The following is a 24,842-nucleotide window of genomic DNA, read 5'->3' as shown; positions in this document are numbered from 1 at the left end:
GATGGCTACATGTATGCTTGACGTTGCAGTTCTGGGAAAAATGGTTTGGATTGTAACTTACAGGCCTTAGCTACCTACGGGGCTAGCTAGCAGGATGTCGCCTTGATGGAGATGGAGCGGGAGTGCCTCGCAATCCAGGAGGCAGCTTTATAAATTTGCACTGCACCGTCTACACGAGCGACACGGCAGCTTCCGAGAGGCGAGGGCGTCCCAGGAAGGCGCGCGCGGCGGCGTTGACGGCCATGCTGTTGTTTTGACGCGCGTGACCCAAGGCGGTCATTCGAGCCACGGCGCGGAAGGTTGGACGTGCGGAAGCACGTGGGGCGTTGAACGACGCGTTCGCGGTGGTCATATTGTCCCGGACGCGGCCCAACAGCTGCATGAAGCTCGAGTTGAAGCCCAGCTCCGGCGTGAAGTGAAGCAGCTCGACGCGCGACAGCGTGTAGTGCTTGTCGAGAGGAATCTCCATATCGTTCAGCATGATCGGCAGGATGGGCTTGCCCTTGTCCTCTGCAAACGCCAACTGGTCCTTGACAAGTTCGCTGTTGACGGTCTTCCTGGACAGCACGACGATGAACACGTCACACTTGAGGATGGCTTCTTTGGCGGCGTGGATGCGCTCGGTCATGTCCGCATACGTCTGGGTGCCGTCCAGGAGACACCTCACTTGGTTATCCTGAAGTCGGTCATGGAGACGCTTGACGAAGTGGTGGTGGTGATCGCCGTGCGATACGAATGCAAAACTAAGGTTGTCGAGCGTAGCAGGATCCCAATCCGCGATGTTCTCGCCGAATCCGACCACGCTGGTGCCATTCGCCAAGCGACGGCGGCTTCCAGTGACATTAGCCTCACGCTGCTTCTCAATTTCATCACGAACGCCGTCAAGCAGGAGGCGGAATTGAGCCGCGAAACGCTCCTCGTCGTACTCGTACATGATCTTTCGCTTGTTGGCGTTGTTGACGCTCTTGATGGCTTGTTCGAAAGGAACCATCTGCCGCGTGTAGATGTACACCTGCATTTCATCGGTGACAGCAGCACCCTCAGGAGACACAGCAATGATTGGCTTACCAAGCTGCTTGGCCAGCGCCAGCTCCTTGAGACACCATTCAGAGACCGGGTAGTCCTCCGTGTACAGACAGATAATCACCTCGGCATTTTTGATGCCACGTGCAATCTCTTCGCGCCACACGGATCCACCGCCAATACCAGTGGGGTCCATAAGGTCCAGCCACGACGTGATGTTCGCACGCTCGAGACTGTCACGGATTTTCAGAGCGAACTCGCTGTGTGAATGCGTGTAGCTGATCATAACATCGCGGTCACCGGCAGCCTGCTTGATTTCAAACTGCAACTGCGTCGAGGTAGTGCAGTCCACTGGGCGGTATCCATCGCGATTCGTCTCCATTACGTCTGCACCTGCGTCCAAGAGTGCTAGCGCCGTGCCCTTTTGCTCACACTTCATGGCAATATGCAGCGCTGTATCACCGTTCGGAAGACGATCGTCGATATCTGCGCCGTACTCAACGAGGCACTCAAACAGGTCGACACTCACGTTTTTCGATGATGCTGCGCATAGCAGAGGGGTGTGGTCACGATAATCGCGCAAATTCACATCAGCGCCCTTGCTCAGTAGCAAACGAACGACTTCCGGCTTGTTCACACGTGCGGCCCAATGGAGAGGTGAGCGGCCGAAGATATCCTGGAAGTCCGGGTCAGATCCGGCTTCAAGAAGCTTTTTCACAGCCTGGACAGCACCGTTAATTGCTGCCCAGTGCAATGGCGTTCGGCGATGCATACCAGTGTAGCCGTACTCGCCCACACAATTCGGGTCAGCTCCCGTTTTCAGCAGCCTTTTGATTCCTGTGATATCGTCTTTTGCTGCAGCTTCATGGAGTGGCGTAAGCGCCACGTCAGCTCCCCATTCTTCCAGCTCATGTGCAACAGGAAAGTTGCCACGCATGTAGGCCATTTGCAGCACTGTCAGTGTGTTCATGTGACCTGGATCAGGTACCTCCAGGTGGTTGGCGCCAGCCTCGAGAAGCAGTGTGACGATGTCGGGGTTTTCAGCCACAAAAAGCGGCGGCATGCGATCCGACCAGTACGACGCCTTGGACTTGAGGTTCACGTTTGCGCCATGATCCACAAGCCATTGAACCGCTTGAATCTGCCCCGTGCTCACTGCGCAATGCAGCGGCGTCACGAGCGTCGTTCTGAAGATGGACGCAGCCATCTCATCTTCGGACGTCAGTGGCTTGGACACGAAAATCTGTGCAAACGTCCAGAAGAGGTCGCCCGTCGTAAAGCGCACGCGGGATACCTTGTCGTAGCTGTCTACACGAAAGCCAGCGTCCAGCAGCAACTGCAGCGTCTGGACGTTGCCCAAGTAGGCGGCCACGTGCATGGGGTTCTTCTTGGATCGGCCGAAGAGCTTGCACACGAGTCTGGCGTCGCAGTACATTTCTTCGGCGAAGTCGGTGCCCAGGCGCTCCTTGGCGTACTCGAGCAGACTCTCCAGCTTGGCCACGTTCCCGAGCGACGTCTCCTTGTACAGGTGCTTGCGCAGGTCGTTGATGACGCGCGAGCGCTCCGACTTGTACCTGCTCCGGCGTCGCTGCAGCCTCGACCTGATTCCTCCGGTCTGGTCCGTCTCCTTGAACGCGCCCAGCTGCATGCTCAGGTGCTCGCGGAAGCGCGCGAAGTACGTGAGTACCACGAAGTTGGCGAAGAAGGTGACGACCGCGAACACGACGTACAGGATGGCCCCGGCGCGGCTGCAGTGGAAGTTGTTGCCCTGGAAGATGGCGTACGCGAAGTAGAGGATGACCACGAGGCTGAACACGAGCACGACGACGCTCAGCAGCTCGCAGAACTGGAAGAACACGGAGCGCTGGATCTTCTGGCGGCCGCCGCCGTCGCGCCGCCGCCGGAACGGCTCGAAGACGCGCAGCCCCGAGGCCGGCAGCCCGATGAGCACGAGCAGCGGCGCCACGTGGTACACCAGCATGGCGTACACCACGATGGTGTCGCAGGCGCCGCAGTAGTCGGTGCCGGCCACGCACGCCGTGGTGTTGGTGCGGCGGAAGGCCAGCGCGTAGCCCACGTCCTGCACGTAGACGCCGCCGTGGCCCACGTCGTGCGAGGCCCAGAACACGACGATGCCCGCGACGCCCAGCGCCGCCACCAGCAGCGTGCTCATGCGCAGGCGCCACGTGAAGTACGAGTTGCGGCCGTAGCCCGGGCCCAGGAACGTGCGGGGCAGCGCCTTGGGCGTGCCGCGCGGCGCGGCCGGCAGCGCGTCGTCGTCCGCGTCGCCCATCTCCAGCACGGCCTCGTCCGTGGAGCCGCTGGGCAGCGGCGTGGGCGTGCGCGACGCCTTGTCGGTGGCGGCCGCCGCGGTGGACGGGCCCTGCGAGCTGCGGCGGCTGACGCGCTCGCCGCCGTGGCCCGAGAACGAGCCCTGCTCCGGCAGCGCGTGGTAGTCCGCGGCCTCCGTCATGGACGCGGCGGTGGCTGGCGGAGAGAGCGGAGGGATGGTAGCGAGTGGATCGAGGGCAGGCAGGGGAGGAAGATGGCACGCCGGCGCTGGAAGTCCCGTAATGCGGTTAGAGCATGCGCTGGAAGCTGGCGAACTCTAATCTTTCGGGTCACGACGTGGCGTTTTTGTTGAATAGCGCCCTGGCTCTGCGCGGCAAAGCGGAGGTTTTGTAATGGATGCGGAGTTACGCTGTTGCAGTAGATTGTGCCGGAAGTGCTGATTTTTGAAGCGGATGCATGAGGAGGTGCGTGTACTTATCTACTCGTTGGAAGATAATTGTTTGGAATAGATACTGATTGTATTGGATTTAGAGGTTGTGGAATGATTCTGTAAACACTTGATAGTAGGGAAAGGGTTGCGAGAGGGATTTTTGTGACGCTTTCCAGCTTTTATGCTGGATAAAGTGGCCTTTTCGGTTGGGACAAACTCGAGCTGGTCAAGATGCAGCGCTCGCTTTGCTGGGGCAGCGACGGGAACGGCGAGGCGGTCTGCGGTGCTCCATGGCGATTGAGATTCGAGCGCGTTCGAGTCGAACGGACCGCGCACAGGAATCGATGGCGGCCGTTGGCCGTGCGTGGTAGGGTACATCTCACAATGTATCAAGGACAACTGTGCCTATAAGCAAGGTGCCAGGTTAGCTGGTGGTCTGATATTACTTCAAAAATGAGCCCGTCAAGCATTAGTGGGCAAGTTCTCCCGTAGGTTATAGGCCCAGCAGCATTTCTTCATCAATGCAGCGCAGGGGGTTTGAGAGGCTGCAGCATGCATTGCTGCCGCCGTTACTGTCCGATTCCGTTTCTCCGCCTGCCTAGGCTGCAATCGCCACACGCCATCGATGGATAGCTGTAAACGTGACTGACGTCGTGGGAGGCCGTACGGACTGGACACGCGGTCTCTGCAGCACGCACGGACACCCGGAGAGAGTTTTCTGTCCGCGCTCCATCTGCCGGCGGGCGGGGCCAAAGTTGAAGGCCCGCAGCTGGACCATTGCTTCGGCGACGCAGCAGTGCTGCGGCAGCACACATCTTGTGCCGCATGCCGTTATGCTAAAATACATTCACGCACAGTATCCGACGGCGTGCAGGCTCCGTGGATAATAAGCACGTTGCATCTGCTTCCAGACTGTCGTGACTTTTTGACAAGCATGTGCCAGAGATTCCCCAAGCCTAATCGCGTTTTCGTGCGACGTGCAGTACCGTGGCCGCGCAGTTTCCGTCCGCCGGCGTTCAGCGGCGGAGGAGGCACAAGCAAAAGCGCGGGAAAGCCTCCAAGACGATGACGGACGAGCCGCACAAGCCGCTGAGCGTGGACCCGCAGGCCGAGACGCCGGCCGAGGCGCAGGCACCTGCCTCCGGGTCGTCGGCCGCGTCCTCGACGGGCGCGAGTCTGGGGGGCCGCGTGCGCCGCACGACGCAGAAGTTCACGTTCGCGCAGGCCAAGGGCGACGAGCCCGAGGAGTTCGCGCCGCCCGCGGGCAAGGGCGTCAAAGTGCGCGACATGGAGTTTGTCTGCGGCAACGTAAGGACGGCGGCGGATGAGACTGACGCGCAATTGGGGCATCAATTCTCAAGCTTTTGGTTGTTTGTTGCGTGCCAATTGCTGCTGCAGGTGGAGGCGCTGGGCAAGAAGCAGCAGGACATGATCAAGCAGCTCTACAGCGTCATGTACGGCCGGCGGTTCCAGCAGAAGAACGTGCGTGTGCTTGCAATTAGAGCTGCAGTGCAGGGAGCGGTTGACTGACCGATTGGTGGTGGCTGCTGCAGATGAAACTCATCAAGGAGCACATCCTCGACTTCTCGGGCGTCATCGAGCAGGACGAGAAGGTGCGGGGATTGGCTGGGGTTGTTGCTGTTGCTGGGCGGGGGCTGACGGTGAATTGGCAATTGGGTTTGTAGTCGCGCGAGCACTTGTTCGCCAAGATGGGCAAGTGGAAGCGCATTTTCGTGCACGAAGTGATGGATCTGCTTGCGGTATGGGACTGTTTTGCACTGTTTGGGGGTGTTTTGACTTGTTGTGAGGACAGCACTGTGCTCATATTTCGGTATGGTGTCGTGTGCTGCAGGTGGATCGCTCTAAAAAGTCTTTTGATGAGGCGGGCAAGCCGCACGACAAGGAGGCGCTTATTGACCGCCTGATCGATTGGCTTTACAACCCGCAGGAAACGAAGGTGTGGGATGGATTCTCTGCAAGAGGATGGTTCGTGGGGTGTGTGCTGAGTTGGTTGTCATGTGATGATTGTGCAACAGCTCGGCGAGAAGAAGGCCGCCATTGCCGCCAAGAAGGAGAAACAGAAAGCTAACAAGCGAGCGAAAAAGGCCAAGAAGGCGGTGCGACGTCGCTGCTTTGAATTGGTGGTGTGCCTCGAGATTAATTGTCGCTCACATGCCGTCATGACCTCGATCTACCATACAGAGTGAAAGCGAGCCTGCCAAGAAGAAGCGGAAAACTACCAAGAAGAAGGCTGCGGTTGCAGACGAGGAAGAGGATGAGGAGAATGATCATGAATCCACCGAGTCCGAAGGTGAAGAGTCATCCAGCGACTTCGAAGAGGGCGACAAGAAGCCTACCAAGAAGAGGAAAGCCACTCGCCGGCCGAAGAAGTCGCGCGTCGTAGAAAGCGACGACGAGGACGACGACGAAGGCGAGAAGGACAACAACGCCGCTGCCGACAAGGACGAAGAGCAGCCCGCTGCCGAGCCCGAGGAGGAGTCCGCGGTTGCTAAAAAGGAGGAGCCCGAGACGGAGCCGCTGGACGCCGACGTCTGCAGCAAAGTCAGGGACATTATCGCCCACGGCAACGCCGAGGAGCTGACGGTGAAGAAGGTAAGACCCCGCGTGTAGCTCCTGCATCACTCAAATGTGTGAACCAGAACTAACAGATTTAAATCGTCGTGCCGTGCACACGCAGATCGTACGGCAGCTGAGCGCGGACCTGGGTCGCGACATGTCCTCGCAGAAGAAGGCTATCAAGGAGTTCATCACGAACGACCAGGCGGAGATCTAGTCGGTCGGTCTGTGCAGATAGTTAGTCGCTCCAACTTTTTTCCTCCACATCCGCCCTTCCGATGGTCGATTGGCTGAGAGTTTTGGTGTCCTCACGTCCATGCCAAAGCCTCGCGTCCGTCCGTGAAAGTGTGTTGTTAGTGTAGGTAGCGCTAGTCAATCAACAAGTTGCCTTTTTCGTTCGCCCTCTATGATTGGCTGAGAAATCCCCTGTATCCACCCGACGATTGGTCGATATCGCTTCAAGCTCCTCACCGACGGCCTTCCATCCATTTCGTGACGGGCAGCAGCATGGGTAAGAAGAGCAAGAGCAAGAGCGAGGCGCCGCCCGCCGCGGAGCCGGAGCTGCCGGCGCTGGAGCCCGAAGTGGTGGAGGCCGTGCAGGATCAGGTGAAGCACCAGAACGCGTCGGCGCTGGCCGACGGCTTCGCCCAGAGCGCAGCGTTCTTCGGCAAGAAGGCGTCGTACGCGCCGGCGGTGGCGGAGGCGCCCAAGGAGCAGCAACCGGAGCAGAAGGCGGACGACAAGAAGAATAAAAAGAAGAAGGAGAAGAAGAAGGCCAAAAAGAGTAAGAAGACTCAGGAGAAGGAAGAAGAGGAGAAGGACGAGAAGGAGGAGGAGGAGGCTGCAGAGGAGAACGGTGACGAGGCGGAGGACGGCGAGAAGAAGAAGAAGAAAAAGAAGAAGAGCAAGAAGAACAAGTCGGAGGAAGGAGAAGATGAGGAGCAGCAGAAGGAGCCCACGATCGAGGACGAGAAGGCGAGCCGCACGGTGTTTGTGGGCAACGTGTCGCTTGACGCCACGCTGAAGGACATCAAGAACCACTTCTCGGTGTGCGGCAAGGTGGAGAGCGTGCGTCTCCGCCACCTGCCCATCGCCGGCTGCGCCGTGGACCAGGCTGGCAACCAGAAGCTCATGATGAAGGTGTGCGCGAACAAGAAGATCCTGACCACCGCCAAGGACAACTGCAACGCCTACGTCATCTTCGAAGAGGAGAGCAGCGTGGAGAACGCACTCAAGCTCAACGGAACGGTGCGCTGAGCTGCTTGCTTCTTGAGACGTCGAGGCTTATTGTGGAGCTAACATTTTCTTGTTTTGTTTTCGTGCAGACTCTGGTACAGAAGAAGATCCGCGTGGACCGCTCCAACCCTGTGATCGACGCTCGCCGCAGTGTGTTCGTCGGAAACGTGTCGTTCAAGTGCACGGACGAACAGTTGATGCTCTTCTTCACGAAGCGCCTCCGAACTGAAGAGGAGCCCGAGCCGATCGAGAACGTGCGCCTCATCCGCGACCGCGAGTCCGGCCTCGGCAAGGGCTTTGGCTACCTGTTACTGAAAACCCCAGCTCTCGTTGCCAAGACGCTGGCGCTTCGTGATCTGAAGATGGAGACCCGCGAGCTACGTGTGCAGGTGTGCGGCAAGCGCTTCAAGAACAAGCGCGGCGAGGAAAGTGAGAAGGAGAAGTTCGAGGGCCTTCGTGCGTCTGCCGGCGCTCGCGCTCGCATCCAGCTGAAGCGTAAGGCTGGAATTGACGACCTGGACCGTGGGCTGCCCACCAAGAAAATGAAGCGGGCGGCCGCCGCGGCTGGACTGGGCAAGAAGCTGAAGCCCAAGCACGCAGCACGAAAGGCGGCCAAGGCCGCGGCGGAGGCTGCTGCCGCCGCCGCCAAGGGTAACGGCTCCAAGAAGCGCAAGCACGACCACAGCGACAGCAAAAAGCCCAAGGCCAAAAAGCCGAAGCACGCCGGCCGTAAGGCAGCGAAGGCGAAGGAGTAGATACCTAGAGAGCACGCTAAACAAGACATTGCATTTGTGAATTCATGCACGTGCTGGAGTTCAGTGCTCGCGCGCACAACAACCAGCACCCAGGTCAGCTTAGCTCGCTCGGGGCTGCAGAGGGGTGTAACCCGATCGCTGCTTCCAGCGCTTCAGAGCCGCCATCACGAGCACACACGCAGCAGCTCCTGCAACAGTACCCAGACCCAGGAAGGCCCAGTTATCACCTCCAGACGACACCGTGGAGACTGTGGTAGTCGCAGTAGTGTCTGTCGTCTTCACCACCGCAGTAGCAGCTTCTTCAAGCGGAAAATCGCTCAGCGCCATGTACATGAGACTCATGACTCCCGTGTGAGGCAGCGTATTGTTGTACAGCGCCACGATCCGGACAATGTCGGTCGTGCGCATGCGTCGAGGCGGGTCAAACGTGCACGTGCTCATCGAGATCACATAGCCGTCTTCGTTGCCAGCTTCCGTTCCTGAGCCATATTCCGGCACCGATGCGCACAACAAGTCTCCCGTCGCATCATCATACAGCTGGATCCCTAGGCCGCCACGATGCTGGTGACCGACAGCATACACGAGCTCCACCTCTCGTTCCGGCTCCGGCGGGTTCTGGCGGTAAGCGAACAGCGGGATACTGCCGTTGTCCAGCCGCTGGCGCGTCGACAGCGTGTGCACACACCCAGGGTGCGTCTCTGGGTCGCACACCGGTACGTCGTACTCGATGTTCCCCATGTGCTCCAGATCCCCGGAGGCGTCGCAACAAGCCGCAAGGTACAGCGGGCGGTTCTCCGGCACGATCTCCGCGTACTCCAGCGAGTAGCGCAGCTGGTACTTGGCGTTGCTGGCTGCTGCCACCTCCAGCTCGTCGTGCTCGAGGCAGAACTCGGCGTCCTCGCAGCAGCGCAAGCCTCCGTGGTACGTCTCGGCCGAGCACACCGTGTTCTTTTCGAAGCGGAGCTGCGCGTTGCAGCTGCCGTTACGGAAGCGGATGCCGTTGACGGCGTCGGCTGTGAACACGTCCTCGGCCGTGCAGGGGCACTCCAGACAGCGGTGCGCGCGCCGCGGCGTCATGCTGCGCGTGTTGATGATGTGCACGTTGGCGACCCACTCGTCCTCGCCCTCCACCGTCATGAAGGCGTAGGGGAAGTAGAACTCCTGCGGGGTGCCGCGGCACTCGGTGCCGGCGCCGAACGCGACGCTGCGGCTGAAGTTCTTGGGCTTCATGGGCGCCCAGCGGCTCTTCATGACGTCGTACTGCTTGTGCGTGGAGCCGAACACGTGGTGGTGCAGGTAGGCGTCGAACGAGGGCACGGGCACCACGTTCCCGGCCGCGTCCCGCTCCACCACGTCCGCCTCGAAGCGGTAGACGGCGATGGGGCCCTTGGGGATCGGCAGCCGGTGGAACGTGTTGGTCACCTCGCCCTGCGACAGCGACAGCGGCGGCGTCAGCGCCGTGTAGCGCTTGGTCTCGGGCTTCCCTGCGGCGGCGGCGAGCGCGCTCAGCAGCAGGAGGGCGAGCTGGAGCGGCGCCATGACTGGACTGAGCTGGATCCTTCGGCCAGGGGGTCACTTGAGCCCAACGCTGCAAACCAAGAAGTGAGGCGCTTGGGGTACGGCGGGTTACTGTCGGAATGATGGTCACGGGGAAACTTCAACTTGCGATTACGGACCAAAGCCGCTGCCAGAAACCATCATCCGTCAAGCTGTGCAATAGGTTTGGTAGAAACTTTTTAAGGCCAATTTACAATTTACATTTAACATTAGTTAGTACATGCATGTATGCCGCTTATCTCTTCTGGTGGTTGATGTAGCGCAGCGAGAGCAGCGCCAGGAGCCGCAGCACAGCGATGCACAGGAGAGAGTAGCCGAAGTTGCTCCAGATGTCGTCGTGCTTCATCTCGAAGACCGACTCGACGTAGCCCTTGACGGTGATATGGTCGATGGTCACCGGCAGGTTCGTCACCGGCTGGCATCCGAGCTCCGAGCCCACGTTCTCGTACGCGCCCAGCGTGCTGTTCCAGGTCGGCTCGGCCGGGCAGTCGGAGAAAACCAACGCGGTGAGGATCGCCATGGGGTATTTCTGCGGGGTGATCGTGTAGAGCCACCGGTACCCTTCGGGGATGGAGTCGGTAGGGGGGTTGAAGCCCATGAACGAGAAGAAGATGGAGTTCACCAGAACACCGATGATCGCAGAGACCTCGACACTGGGTAGCGCGTAGACGAAGAGCTGGCCCATGTACGTCTGCATCAGCACCAACAACGAAATGTTGATCCAGTACAGCACAGCCGTCCCAAAACCGGTGAAGCCGACCAACGGATAGAAGATCGCCGTGAAGAGGAGACATCCAAAGAAGACGTACGGGATTTCGGCGATTGTCGAGCCCACGAAGTACCAGAGCGAGTTGTACGTCTGGGATGCACGCTCGCGGTAGTATGCGCCGCGTTCTCCGGATGCGATCGGTAGGACACCGTTAAACGACACGATACCGTTAAACAGTGTCGTCATGAAAACCATACCCACACCACCGTTGATCCCCTGGTAGCTCACATACTCCACGTCAACGTAGGTCAGGCCGAAAAGCAATGCCAGGAACAGGCCAATGACAAAGCGCGTCATGTTGTACGTGGGCGTACGCCAGTACATCCGCATGAACCGCATCGTCAAGAACTTCGCCTGCGTCCACGAACTCGCCGCACGCTTCTTCTGGAAAATCATCTCCGGCAAACTGGATGACGGAACCGCGACGCCCTCCTCCGCCATCTCGGCATCCAACACACGCTTCTCCTTGCTCTCCTTGAAATACTGCACGAAGTCCGTCTGGTTCGTCACCACCTTGCCCACACCTGCGCCAATGCATTCCAGCATCCAAGTCGCAGGGTTGTACCGTTCAGGAAGCGGAGCAACACCCGGGATGGCCTCGAAGTACTCCACCAGCTTGTAGCACTTCTCGCCCAGCTCGCCTACGAACACCGTCTCACCGCCACGCTTCAGCAGCAGCAAATGGTCGAATAGGTAGAACACATCGGACGATGGCTGATGGATCGTACACACCACTGTACGGCCGGTGTCCGCCACCTTGCGCACGCCATCCATGATCACCTTGGCCGACCGCGCGTCCAGTCCGCTGGTGGGCTCGTCCAGGAAGAGCACGCTCGGCTGAGCGGCAAGCTCCACGCCGATCGTCAACCGCTTCATTTGCTCCACCGAGCTGCCGCGCACGATCTGGTCCGCGATGCCGTTCATGCCGAGCAGGTCGAGGCACTCGTTTACTGTGTCGTACTTCTTGTTGTCCGGGATGCTGCTGTCCTGGCGAAGGAACGCGCTGAACGCGAAAGCCTCGCGGATCGTCGTGGCGTCCGAGTGGATGTCCATCTGCTCGCAATAGCCCGTGCACCGCCGAATAGCGAGGTCGGTGGCTTCGTAGCCGTTGAAGAGAATCTTGCCCTTGATGGTGCCTCCCGTCTTACGGCCGGCAATGACGTCCATGAGTGTCGTCTTGCCTGCCCCCGACGACCCCATGAGCGCCGTCATGGTCCCTGGTTTGGCGAACCCGCTGATGCCTTTCAGTAGATCGAGTGACTCCTTCGGGTTCTTCGGGTGCGGCACCGAGTACCACAAGTCCTGAAAGGCGATCGTCACGGGTGTGAAGTTCTTCTCGCGCTGCGTATCGACATCGAGTGCGATGGCATCCAGCGTTGTTGTTGCGTTTGCGTAGGCTGAATTGCGAGGCGTCTTGACCAGCGCGTACGCCGTCTCCACCTCCACTTCGCTGTCGTCTTCGGTCTTCTTGACGATCGTGTGCTCGGGACTCTCATACCGCTTGTACTCAAGCACCAAACAGCCCAGACCCATGAACGCCGCGTAGCACAGCATCATGAACACGATACCCGACCACACCCACATCTTCGCCGACGGCACGTCGTACTGCTCCAAATAATATTCGCCCATCTTCTTGTTGAACTGAGCGCAGTAGTCGAGGCCATCGTACACGCACACGTCGAACTCGTCCGCGCGATACTGGTTCACCGCAAGCGCGCGGAGGCACCACGCGATGGGGTTGATCCAATAGAACCAAACAAACCAGCCAGGCATTGTGCTCTTCGTCATCACGAAGCCAGCGAACAGGATGAAGAAGGCAATGCTGAATGTCGAGCCCGGTTTGGCGATGTGGAAATCCGGAGACACGGCTGTCAGCAAGAAGAACCACGCCGCGAACACCAGGTTCGTCAGCACCAGCAGGATCAGGTAGCAGATAAAGGCCCCCGCCGTCGCCGTGAACCCGCACATCCAGTACACCATGCTTCCAAACACGATACTCTCCGCGAGCGCCAACGGCACCTGCGCCACCGAGCATGCCAGCACGTACGCCGACGTGGGGAAGAAGTTGGCCCCACGCTGCTTGTAGAACACGTCGCGCGACGCCATGAACGTCGGCACCTGTGAGACCTGGCCCAGCGCCAGGAACAGGATCACCTGGAACATGATGCCCATGGCCACCTGCACGTCCGTCGGGTCCACTTGCCAGAACGTGCTCGAGTAGATCAGCCCCATGGCGATGACCATGATGGTGCGTCCCCGGATGAACGCTCGGTTGCGCATCGTGACCATGGTCTGCCGCTTCATGAGAATGCGCGTGCTCTCCCAGAACGACCGGCGGAACTCGGGCATCGTGTCCATATGAGTGCCGACGTCCGTGAGCAGCTCCGGGTGGTGCGGTGCGTGCAGCGCCCGCATCATGCCGGCGTAGATGCCGGACTCGCGGAAGATGTCTGCGAACTCGCTCGCGCGCCGCGGGAAGTGTGCCATGCCGCGCGGCAGCACGCCCTCGTACTTGTACTGCTCGTCGGTGCCCAGGTCCAGCAAGAAGTCGGCAACGTCGCGGTCGAGCGGACACACGAAGCCCAGACTCTCGAAGTAGCTCAGCGCTTGATCGCGCGGGCCGTGGTAGATCACCTCTCCCTCGTTCATGATCATGACCTCGTCGAACAGGGCAAAGACCTCGGGTGCCGGCTGCAGCAGCGCGATGACCACGGTCTTGAGCAGCGTCTTGGCGATGCCGCGCTGCGTGTTGATGATGTCGTAGGTGGCGGCGCTATCGAGGCCCGTGCTGATTTCGTCCATGAGCGTCATGTACTTCATGCCGAACTCCATCTCGCCGGTCGTCACTCGTTTGCGCTCGCCGCCCGATACACCACGCAACATGCCGTTGCCCACGATGGTGTCCTTGCAGTTCTCGAGACCGAGCTGCTTCATGACGACCTCCGGGTAGTGCGCGTACAGCGCCTTGATGGCGTCGAGCGCCTCCGCCGTGGCCTCGGGGGTGCCTCTCGACAGCAGCTTCTCTCCACGCTTGGAGATCCCACCGCCGCAGAAGGCGTGCGCGAACTCGAGCGTCTCCTTGACGGTCAGAGTGGGGAAATGCTTGTCACGCTGCGTCACATAGGCCGCGAACTGCGGCAACCGCTTCATGATATCGGCCTGCGGAACACCGTTGTACGTGATCTCTCCGTCGATCGTCACGTTCTTCTCGAGCGGGAAGCGGCCGCTCAGCACCTTCATGAGGGACGACTTGCCCGATCCGGGCTGGCCCAGCAAGAGGGTGATAGTCCCGGGCTTGAAGACGCCGCTGGCGTTCTTGAGGATGGTTTTCTCGGCCGTGTACTTGTCCTTGTTGATGCTGGTGGCGGCCTTTTTGACGCTGTTGTAGAGCGTGGGCAGCTGGGCCTTCGGGTCCGCGTGTCTGGAGGCGAAGACCTTGGCGGAGATGGAGAGGTCCTTGAAACGCACCTCCATTTGAGGCATGGCCTTGCCCATGGCGGCCTCGAGCTTGTCGGCGACGAAGCTGTGGAGGACCGTGGGGCCGTGCGCCATCAGCGCATCGCTCGAGTCTAGCCCCACTGTTGGCTTGGTGGGGGTCTCCATCTTGTCACCTCGGGAACTACTTCCGATGAGGGCAATGCGGCGCGCGGGAGAACGGAGAATGAAGGGGAAGCTGCGCTGAGGCGAGGCGGCGCTGAAGCGGTGCAGATGGCTGCGCTCATGATCACGTGATGGCATGAACGGCACCGCGGCAGACGTTGCAAGCTGCTGCGAGCAATCTCGGGTCAGCTCGATTGCGCGCCTGGAGGGTTCGACTGACCATACGATGGTGTAACTTGGTGTTTGTATGCTCCAGGTTGAAGTGCTAACGAAACGGCTGGTTGCCGATTGCGCGCCCCCCGCGCTGAGGCTTACGCGCAGCATAATGCTGTGATGGTAACGCAACCTCGGAAGTCGAAGTGCCCGCTTGCCGTTGATTTGCGTCTGCGAAGCTCCTTGCGCTGCAGCTGAGGCAAATCTTATCGTCTGGACGCTAGGACTCAAACGTGAGGTGCTGCCGATCGAGGGAAGCAGTTCCAGTCGACGATGAATTCCGAACGCTGTGCTTAACGCGCACCAAAATTGGTTGCATGGAGGCAGCAGTACATGTAGTTCGCCTTGCTGGGAGTTTGGCGTCCTGCGCACGGGTGGCATGCTGGCGGTCTTATTACAGCATCGCCGGGATTACCCTCTCGCTGTTCGTTGCGCAGCCATCACAACGTGGTACCACATTGATAGGTGATCAAAGTGTAAGGACACACGCGTAATCGTTTTACAGCTTACTGGTACTTGGGAACCAAACTCTCGAAGAGCTGAGTTGAACACGGATAGTAACCTGCATACTTGCTGATCGGAAGCTGAGAAAATTCCAATAGCCTCGATAATAACTGACAGTATTATTGCGGGTTCTACTTGAAAGTTCCCGGGCCGATTGAATTGACCGAGCCCAATCGCCCCGCAAATCGCCCAAGGTCATACAAATTTTTATATTACGCATTTAAGTACGATTTCAATTTCCCTGATCAGCTTGACATGTTGCCTCCGGCGATTGTCTGATGACTTGGTGTTTGTATAGGCGGCCCTCCGATCGATAAGACCGATCAGCCAGCTTTGGCAAATATGTGCGGAATTCACAATAGCTTACTGGAATAACTTACTGGACCCCGTCCTCAGTTTGGTGCAATAAATAAGAAAAAAGCAAAGCATGCCGCCGAACTCCAGAAATGGAACTACTGTAAAACCTGTAATTATGCCCCGTGCGGCACTCCGTTAGTACCCCCTGCTAGGATGGGGTACTATTAAAGGTGGGGTACTATTAAAGGTGGGGTACTATTAAAGGTGGGGTACTATTAAAGGTGGGGTACTATTAAAGAGATGGGACACTATAGTAGTCAAGTGAGAGCCGTGTTGATTTAGGAAGAGTCCTAAAAGCTGCATGTGCTTGCTTAGAGATCAGCCTCTCCAATGACGTCGATGAACGAGTCGCCATCTTCAGACTCGCTGCTGTTTTCAGCTTCCACAACTACACTGTCGTTGGTAGATGCAGCCGCGCGATGTTCAGTCAGCACAGCCACAAAAGCCTCTCCGTACATGGAGTGCGTGGTCAGAGAGGTTGGTTATCCGCTCCAAGGAAACAACGACGGAAGCTTGTGATGATGGTCTCGCTGGACACAGCCTTCCAAGCACGGGTCAGGCAGCTTCGAACCACATCGTTTCCCGGTACTTTCACGTTACCATATCGAGTGTACTGAAAGTTGCCGCTCGTGTTCCACTTGTCACTGCTTGTCAAAACGTTTTCCTTCGAGGCTTGAATCACGCGTAGTCTGTAACTCCTCTTCCACGGTGAACTTGCGCTTCATTGTCACGACTCACATTTGACAATGAGATAGATCGAGCCAAACCGGCGAGACCTTGTTTTAAGCGCCAAAGTTGATTTTTGCATACGATGCCTACGATCATCTGATAATGATGATAATTCTGATAATTTGAATCAGGGGTGGGGTACTATTAAAGGGACGAGGCACTATTACAGGTGTTACAGTGTGTACAAGTGCCCGCTGGCCGTTGATTGCGTCTGCGACGCTCCTTGCGCTGCAGCTGAGGCAAATCTTATCGTCTGGACGCTAGGACTCATCGCGAGGTGGTGCCGATCAAGGGAAGCAGTTCCAGTCGACGATGAATTCCGAACGCTGTGCTCACCGCGAGCGAAATTTGGTTGCATGGAGGCAGCAATACATGTAGTTCGCCTTGCTGGGAGTTTGGCGTCCTGCGCGCGGGTGGCATGCTGGCGGTCTTATTGCAGCACCGCCGGGATTACCCTCTCGCTGTTCGTTGCGCAGCCATCACAACGTGGCACCGCATTGATAGGTGATCAAAGTGTAAGGACACGCGCTTAATCGGTTTACAGCTTTACTTAGTACGCAAGTGGGAGCCAAACTCTCGAAGAGCTGAATTGAACACGGACAGTAACCTGCATACATGTATTTGCTGATCGAAAGCTGAGAAAATTCCAATATCCTCAATAATAACTGGCAGTAGCTTACTGGATTAACGTACTGGACCCCGTCCTCGATTTGGTGCAATAAAAAAAAGCAAAGCATGCCGCCGAACTCCAGAAATGGAGCTTGATATTTTCCTGACCTTCGTAGTCAAGATTGGAAGTTTTGCTGAAACGGATACACGTTCAATGACTTTGCTAGGATATCCGCAACAGCTGTATTCACTCGATGCTGTCGCAGTGGAAGTGGCTTCGAAGATGCGTCATTCCTGTGGTCCATGATGTAATGCTGAGACTCTTCTTTGGTGATCTTATTGTGGGCTCCCGGCTTTATATTTTAAGGCCGCTACAATAATGTAAATCCAAAAAGCCCACAGTGCGTCCGAAGATCATGTATTGCAAGTGAAACAGTAGCGCACTGTTTCTTCTCGTGTCCAGCACTGGGCGAAATCCGGCAGGCAATGTGGCAGCAGTGAAGCCACGCTTATATAGCAAAACCGGATTGACAACTACTACTTTTTGCTAGCATTGGGATCTTAATGCAGGCTGGAGACGGTACCAAAAGGAAGCCTTGCTGCTCTAGATAGTGCACACTGCCATTTCGTTTCACGCCAAACTCCATCTCGCCCGTGGTCACTCGTTTGCGCTCACCACCAGACACGCCGCGCAGCATGGCGTTGCCCACGAATGTAACGCACTGCGTTATATGTTACTGGTTTCGTAATTTATTACGGAGCACGTAATTTATATTTGTTGTGGTACGTATTACGGGACGGCTTTACGGGACGACTTACGGGACGAAGTTTACGGGACGACCGTCAACTAAAAAATTGCATACAACAAGGAGTGGCCATGAAGTGAGTACCGTATTCCTTATGTGCTTGCTGACATGCATCTGCATGATTTGCAACTTGTCGTCCAAACATTGATCAACAGTAATCTTCGACAAATGCAACAGTAGACAAATGTAACAGTAGTGATCAAACGGAAAATTGTATTACGCGCTTACCACTCGTCGATCTCGTCGCCATCATTGTAAAATACTGTGATCATGTTATAACGTACCTGTTTGGTCGGCATTATAGACTTTAGTCACCCGTAGCTCCAACATTTTCTGCTGGACATCCACAGCAAAGTTGATGGCGATTGTGTCCGCTGCTTCAAGCGAAACTTGCCCTTGTCTAGTCCGTGCACGGATACTGAGTCGGTGCCGCTTCATAAAGCCCTTCCTCCAGTGCCACGAAGCCTCGAAGGGGCTGATCTCGTACTCGTGTGCAGTCGCCCTGGCCTGCAGCTCCAGCATTTTGGAGCTCACGGGAGCCCCGTCCTTCCTCAGCGCGTTGATCCACTGCACCAGCTCCATCTCAGCGTCGGTGGGGAGGATGGTAGTGCTGCCGGTCGGGCGTATGTACTTTAGACTTGCTTGGCGGGGTCGGCGCACAACTCTTCGAGTTGGTCGTGCTCCTACGCCACTGGTACATTGGCTTTCTCTTCTGCTCTCTTGCATGGCCTGCCAGCTTAGGAAAGTATTTGTCTAGCGTAGCGTCGACTTTGTTGTTAGCAAAGAATCTTACTATCTCCAGCTTCTCACTCTTAGTGAAGGAGTCCCGAGTCGGTGCCAGTCACGCGGCTGCGTCCTGGTGGTTTCCGCTTCATGCCGTCGGCTGTGCGCTGCTTATGTCGAAATTGCAAGTGAGAAATTTGTGGTTGAGCTGAGCTGTCAGCAAGCACATAAAGTAAAACTGTACAATCAACACTCGAATTTGATTGGCTACTTAGATTTGTCAGTAAAATGAATCAGTCAGCAAGCACATAAGGAATACGGTAGCTAGTCTAGAGTACAAGAGAGTACGGACTTTAAGTTACAATATCACTTTTCTTTTTGCCTTCTACGAGCCCAAGCTTCAGCTACATCACAACGATGGTGTCCTTGCAATTTTCTAGTCCGAGCTGTTTAATTACCACGTCCGGGTAGTGCGCGTACAGCGCCTTGAGGGCGTCGAGCGCCTCCGCCGTGGCCTCGGGGGTGCCTCTCAACAGCAGCTTCTCTCCACGCTTGGAGATCCCACCGCCGCAGAAGGCGTGCGCGAACTCGAGAGTAGTCGAGTCCGGCACATAACACCTCCAGTTTTTTCTGACCGTAATTTACCAACGAGCACTGCTCTGCATCTTCCTGACCACCAGCTGCTGAAAACGTCGACACCGCCGCTAAGTAGCGCCTGGTGCGAAGGAGGTCTCCTCCACACCTCCGAGCACCGCACACAGCAACAATGGGTGTACATCCAAAGAAGGTATAAAGGATGATAAAAGTTAGCTGATCTTAAGACAAAAATCTAGTAAGTATATAATAAATACTACTAGTAATAACCATGTGCAATTATATCTTAGACAGTGGATTCAAGTGCACGGCGAGACCATTGCATGAGCGTTGCGGTAAGCATCCACTTGCGAAATTCCCTACGATAAAAGTGCATTCACCAGAAGTTGATGAAGATATGATGAAGAAAATAATTTCAGCTCCAATGAAGGAAAGGATCACTTGCTTATGTGGATCATCGATGGAGAGATGGAACTTTGCTCAACACCGTAATAAAGAAAAGCATTCCAAGTGGATAAGCACCATGCCATACCCACAAGATCTTGGCTGGTGGGGTCCGGACTATAGTAAATTGTAGTAAGGGACCGATTCAAAAAAATGCATTTTTTTATAAAAAAATATAGACGCTGTAGTCGCACATCTTTCATAACCTTTCGATATACGTAATAGTGATCACTGAAGTCATCACTTTGGTGAGAGTATTCGTGAATAAGTTGTCTCCGATTCCTCAAAACTTAAGCAAACTCATTGAGAGCCTCCTTTAGCTTAGGCATCTTCTCATTAACAAAGTCATTCTTCTTCAACCAATCGATATATCCACAATCAAAGGAATAGATCTGTTTGATCGTCTTACCTTTGTGCTTTCCCCAGGTCATCAGGAACGATCCATCATCATTAACGAACTTTTCCTTCAGAAAATCACCAATCGCAGGGTTAGAATCGATTAGAATCTTTTGATTCAACAACCAACGGCAATAGCCAGGGTCAGAAATATAAACTTCTTCAATCGTCTCCGACTTATGCTTTCCAAAACTTAGTACTGAACTCGTAATTATTATCGACTCTATCTATGTACAGTCCATCACTAAATATTAAAAAATATTAATTAATTGTGGGTATCTACGATCTTAGAAAAAACAAATCAGTCATTAGTATACGCATGAACAGTTTAACTGGTAGAGGAGTCTTACACTTACTTCTATTCCAGAATGAGAGAGATATTAAAGTTAAGCAAGTCGCTTGCGGAATAGGTAAGACGCTCCTATCAGTTAAAAGTAATGATGATAGGATTAAGCTAGAGAAAGGAGATTATACCATCGTTCGATCCTACAAACGAGAACTTAGTTAGCAGTATATTCTAAAATCTCACCTGTGAGTCTATTGTAGGTCAACGTATTTTCGAAGCCGACTAGTACCAGCATGTTGCAGCCCTGCGTCGAGGCGTTAGTTCCCATGACCTGAATACTCTGAGGAACGTCAGGCTCCGTCAGGCGCGATACATCGGCTACGAGGACACGGTTAGTCTGCTGCCAGGTTTGGTAGTCAATAAGTCCGTTCGATAACTCCTTTGTTTGGTCACCATTGATCGAGCCGAGCTTAGAGAACTCATTAATGAAATCTTGGAAATCATAGTCATAGCTGATATCAAACACTTGCTGACTACCGATACGTACGTTGAATTACGAATCGACGAACCAGGCTGGACGGTCCAAGGAGCGCTATCGAAGCAACTTTGGAATTGCTGAATGGTAGAGGCATTGAAGTTGCCCGAAGAGGTCTCAGCGAATGGAAGTAGAGCAACTACCTTAGCGTTATTCAGGCTTGCCGACAGCTGTAGGCCAAACGCAGTGTTTAGCTGAATAGACGATACACCAGTGCCAGCTCGCTGGTAAAACCACTGTGCGTAGTAATCCATATATCTGATAGTCTTGCTAGGCTTACTGATGATAGCTTGGGGGTTCTCAAGATCAAGGAACGGAACCTAGAGACGGGTAGTCGTGAATGGGAAGTATGTAGAATCAATAGTAGGCTCCAGGGAGTTTGTAATTGCACCCCACGCAACCGAGAATTGGCCTGCAGTCGTAGCATTAAACACACCTGAGTTCGGAGCAGAGCCAGCAGCAGATGCTACCATAATAGAACAGCTCTGACCCGAAACAAGTGTAGTTGATGATAGAGTCATTGACTGAGTGTGATGACGGACGAACCCTGATTCACTCGGAAACGAAGCTTGATCTGGGGGTTAGCCATGAGGTCCAACTCCTTGAAAATCGGGTGGAGATCGACGAGTTTGATCTTAAGCATATAGTTCCACGTTCCTGCAACAGCACCTGCAGCAGTTGAACCAGGAACAAAAGCACCACGTCCAAACTGGTTAGCGATCGTATTAGCAGCACCCGATGCGATAGTAGCCCATCCGTTCGTGTTCTGACCACCAGCTACTGGAGGGTTGCTTAGAAGCCGCTTGACGAATCCATCATTTACAGGGTATGAAGCAGCACCGGTCGGTGACGACGGCAGAAGACGTCCCAAGAGCTGGAGTAATATCCGCAGCAGTAGCACTGTACCCATCACCCTAGAGACTACTGCTACCAGATGTGAATAGCAACGAGCCCGAGCTAGGCAATCTTCAGCACCATGCTTATTTACATAGTCGAGCGAAGTCTCCGCGTGAGCTCGTAGGTTGTTAGCAAATAGCTTGTACTCACTCATGCTGATGGCAGACTTGCCATTGAGCTCGAGAGCCATCCCATCGATAACATTCCAAACACCGCATTTAGGACCAACAGATAGACGGTTGGCTACAGATGCAAGTGTAGTGCTTGCGTGAGTGTTCTTCATGCTAACTTTGTACGGGATTACAACGTACGCATCGCGAAGTCATGCGAATCCCTCCGCCCCATTGAGCTGAGCAGTACCATCGATTGTAATAACGCCATTCGCGTATGAACCCTGATTGAGATCGATCACATACCGAACGCGCTTGCGTGAACTGCCCTTGACGGCCGGATCGCTCTTCAGCGAAGACTGATATAGAAATTGATCGACAAGTTGAGTATCCGACATAGAGACAACGACGTTGTCGAAGCGCAAAACTTTGTTTTAGTTGGTGTGAGAGCACATATATAGCTCTCGATATAGGATCTACGAAAAAATAATTAAATGAACGTAGTCAAACCAGTATCCTCTGATCACGATTTAATATCTTTAGCGAAGAAGCTGGATATCCATATTGATCACATCTATGAGTCGAATGAGATCAAATCGGCTCTCCCGAGAAAAGGATCCTTTCTGATACTTCTACGAAAGCCAAAACAGAACGTTGGGCACTGGACAGCGGCCATGCTCACGAATACTATGACTCAATAGGAGAAGGCCCACCAACAAGCTATAGTATCAGCAAATATAGCGGAATTCAGGCCCAATCCGCTCATGGAGAATATTGCGGTATATGGTTGTATCCTTTGGTTATATGCAAAGCAGCATAATCACATTAATATCTTCAATGATTTTATAATTTAAAGATCGTTGTGCTTTAAAATCTGAGTTAAATATACTACGATCATGTACCGTGGACTTATCATCTCAAGCGGTGTCCCCGCCCATAAGCTACGTAAAGCTGTCAAATCTGGCAAGCTATCGCTTACAGCAGCTGAGCTGGCTGGCACAGGTGCCAAATTACACTTGCACCCTGAATCTCATGAGAAGGCGTTAAATGCCAAAAAGGGCGGTCGCGGCGTCCGGCTTCACATCACGAAGCACGAAATTAAGAAAGGCTACAAGAAGGTTCAAGGAGGCTCTATCTGGAGTAAGATTTGGCTGGGAATAAAGTCTGGTTTCAAATTCGCCAAAGACTCGGGACTACTAAGCAAGGCAGCTGAAGCTGCTATTCCAATGTTAGCTACCAAAGTTGGTGCTCCTGAAGCTTCTGTACCTATTAGAGCAGGTCTAAAGTCTCTTACCGGAATCGGTGTAGATGATTATGATAGTGATGAGGAAGGAGGTCGCGTTAATTTCGCAGATGTCAAGCGACATGCGGGCAATGCCCTCCGATATGCTAAACCAAAGGGGATCATCACTGGCGTCATCGATGAGGGCGAGCGTTTCCTACACTCTAAGGCAACCAAGCCTGAACATCACGAGCTCATCGCCAGTGTCCGCAAGGATATCAAGCATCGCTTTGGAGTATGTGTAGCACCTAAGCGAAAAACCAAGTTTTCGAAGGGTTCCGCTGAAGCTTAGGCTCATATGGCTAAGGTTCGTTCTATGCGTAAAAACATGACCGGGGACTCTTTCACTATGTGGTCGTACTAAGAAGAAGAAAAACTTCTTGTTTAGCTTCGTTTCTTACGCAGTAAAAGCATGATAATAACGCTATTATCACGACATTTCACTGGTTGATTGTTCTGGTTCCATATCGATAGGGTAATGCTCGCCCGAGGGCCGTCATGCGTCTGGCACAAGTTTCATGCGATGGGAAGTACTGAATCTGCTGACCTATACCAGCATTTCCTTTACCAAAACAGGCCATCGTATCTCCTGAAATCACGAAGTCATTCCTGATCAGATCACACCGAACTATGTAGCTCGTAGAAGGACAAATAGCAGAGATGGTATTGCTCAGAAGACTCGTAGAAGTTGTTTGAGATGCACTTAGATATGTTCCTGTTGTAAAGCCAAGAATCGAACCAAATTGGCATTATTGATGATCAAACGCGGAACTCGTGTCGTCGTTGGGAGACCAGTTCCCGTTGTCGAATACAGACCCGTTGCTGGTCGCGTGTATCCAGTTGGAAGCGATGTGGGCGTAGCTGAGCAATCAAGCTGGCACGCATAATAGGTTGAATTCTCTTCGATTTGAATGCATAAAACATTGTTTCCATTACTATCGATCAGATACGCTCCAGCTGCGACCAGCGCCGTTTGTATATTTCGGTTGATATCGGAGTACAAGTAGTATCCGTCTTGGAGATTGACACTAATAGTAGAAGTGGTAGCAGCAGTAGGCACTTCAATCGCGAAACTGGTGTTAACGAATTGCCCTGAATCGATGTTGAACTCGGAGGTGTACAGTGAAATCGATTGAATCGAAGCCTCGACATCTCGGAAATTACAAGCTGAGCCTGGAAATTGATATCGCCAGGTATTATTCAAGTCGTGTTGGACTAAGTTAGTATTATCAATCTTGACGAAACTACTCATATTTGTTATATAATCCGACTAATAGTTTTCGCCAATTTTAATTGGCTGATCGAAATTATACCTGAGCTGACCCTTTACAGAGTCTATGAACAGCATCTGGCCCTTTCCGCGCCCGACAGCTCGATTATAATAATGCAGAATGCTTTCCTCAGTGAGACCAGGAATGTTGAAGTCAGTTATTAGTAGCTTTAGATCGCGACGAGAATTCGCGCGAAGGATCACCATATACTCAGTATTGAGTCTTATCATCTTATCTGTAGCAAACCAGCTATGACTCAGGAAGATAGTCGATAGTTTATGATGGCGACCCCTTGTGAAATAATGGCTGAACACATTCTTCTGAAGGGGCTTATCATTCGAATAGTCGTTGACGATAACGAGCTCGGGTTTGTTGCCTGGCGTGCATCGGATAGCATCAACATTAGGTGGAGTCTCATGGAGACTGACAAATCCTTCAAGCTTACCCTTCAGGTAGTCGTATAGCTCTTGATGAGGATTTCTCGCGATGATATGGAGATGAGAGAAAACATGAGGCGAATGCTTCAGGATATGAAAAACCAAATTGTTCTTACCAGAGAACGATGGACCCAGTATTACCATTCTAAGTAACTTTTTAATACCCAGTTCCTTGATATCACCGACTGACTCGGATTTGTACTTCTTTGGGAGTGATCCACCATAGTCGGGAATAGAGCTTATGACTAAAAATCAATTGACTTATATAAGAGGCCACAGAAAAGTGGATTTAGTTATCCCCCGCCTACTTTCGTTTCTTTCATGCTACAATCCAGCATTTTACCTCTCGCTTGATCAGACGGGATACTTGACATATGCATACGCCCAAACACTATATCTCGGTATAAACG

The 24,842-nt window shown here is 54.2% G+C and overlaps 4 protein-coding genes across 5 annotated transcripts; 2 read left to right on the top strand and 2 right to left on the bottom strand.

Moving 5' to 3' along the window:
• Positions 1-169: 169 nt before the first annotated feature.
• Positions 170-3,496, bottom strand: IUM83_10396 (transient receptor potential ca2 channel (trp-cc) family protein; the record flags this gene model as incomplete). Its single annotated transcript, XM_067934895.1, has 1 exon — positions 170-3,496. One exon carries the CDS (start codon positions 3,494-3,496, stop codon positions 170-172), a length of 3,327 nt encoding a protein of 1,108 aa, XP_067781412.1.
• Positions 3,497-4,810: 1,314 nt separating this feature from the next.
• IUM83_10395 (protein dek) lies at positions 4,811-6,539 on the top strand (the record flags this gene model as incomplete). The annotated part of the gene is made up of 8 exons (XM_067934894.1): positions 4,811-5,053; positions 5,144-5,227; positions 5,299-5,358; positions 5,431-5,505; positions 5,598-5,702; positions 5,782-5,862; positions 5,948-6,358; positions 6,444-6,539. The coding sequence occupies 8 exons, from the start codon at positions 4,811-4,813 to the stop codon at positions 6,537-6,539; spliced, it is 1,155 nt and encodes a 384-aa protein (XP_067781413.1).
• A 290-nt stretch (positions 6,540-6,829) lies between these two features.
• Positions 6,830-8,313, top strand: IUM83_10394 (RNA-binding protein; the record flags this gene model as incomplete). Its single annotated transcript, XM_067934893.1, has 2 exons — positions 6,830-7,570; positions 7,648-8,313. The coding sequence occupies 2 exons, from the start codon at positions 6,830-6,832 to the stop codon at positions 8,311-8,313; spliced, it is 1,407 nt and encodes a 468-aa protein (XP_067781414.1).
• Positions 8,314-8,412: 99 nt separating this feature from the next.
• IUM83_10393 lies at positions 8,413-14,242 on the bottom strand (the record flags this gene model as incomplete). 2 transcript variants are annotated; one of them, XM_067934891.1, is made up of 2 exons in its annotated part: positions 8,413-9,871; positions 12,687-14,242. In XM_067934891.1, 2 exons carry the CDS (start codon positions 14,240-14,242, stop codon positions 8,413-8,415), a joined length of 3,015 nt encoding a protein of 1,004 aa, XP_067781407.1. The 2 variants fall into 2 exon arrangements, with proteins under 2 accessions (XP_067781407.1, XP_067781408.1); XM_067934892.1 differs by lacking the exon at positions 12,687-14,242 and having other exon boundaries at positions 8,413-9,852.
• Between the last annotated feature and the right edge of the window lie 10,600 nt (positions 14,243-24,842).

The sequence above is a fragment of the Phytophthora cinnamomi genome (assembly GCF_018691715.1).
Source record: "Phytophthora cinnamomi strain GKB4 chromosome Unknown Contig117, whole genome shotgun sequence".
NCBI classification, from domain to species: Eukaryota; Oomycota; class Peronosporomycetes; order Peronosporales; family Peronosporaceae; genus Phytophthora; species Phytophthora cinnamomi.
The sequence above is the reverse complement of the archived record's forward strand: the minus strand, read 5'-3'. Positions and strand labels throughout refer to the sequence as shown.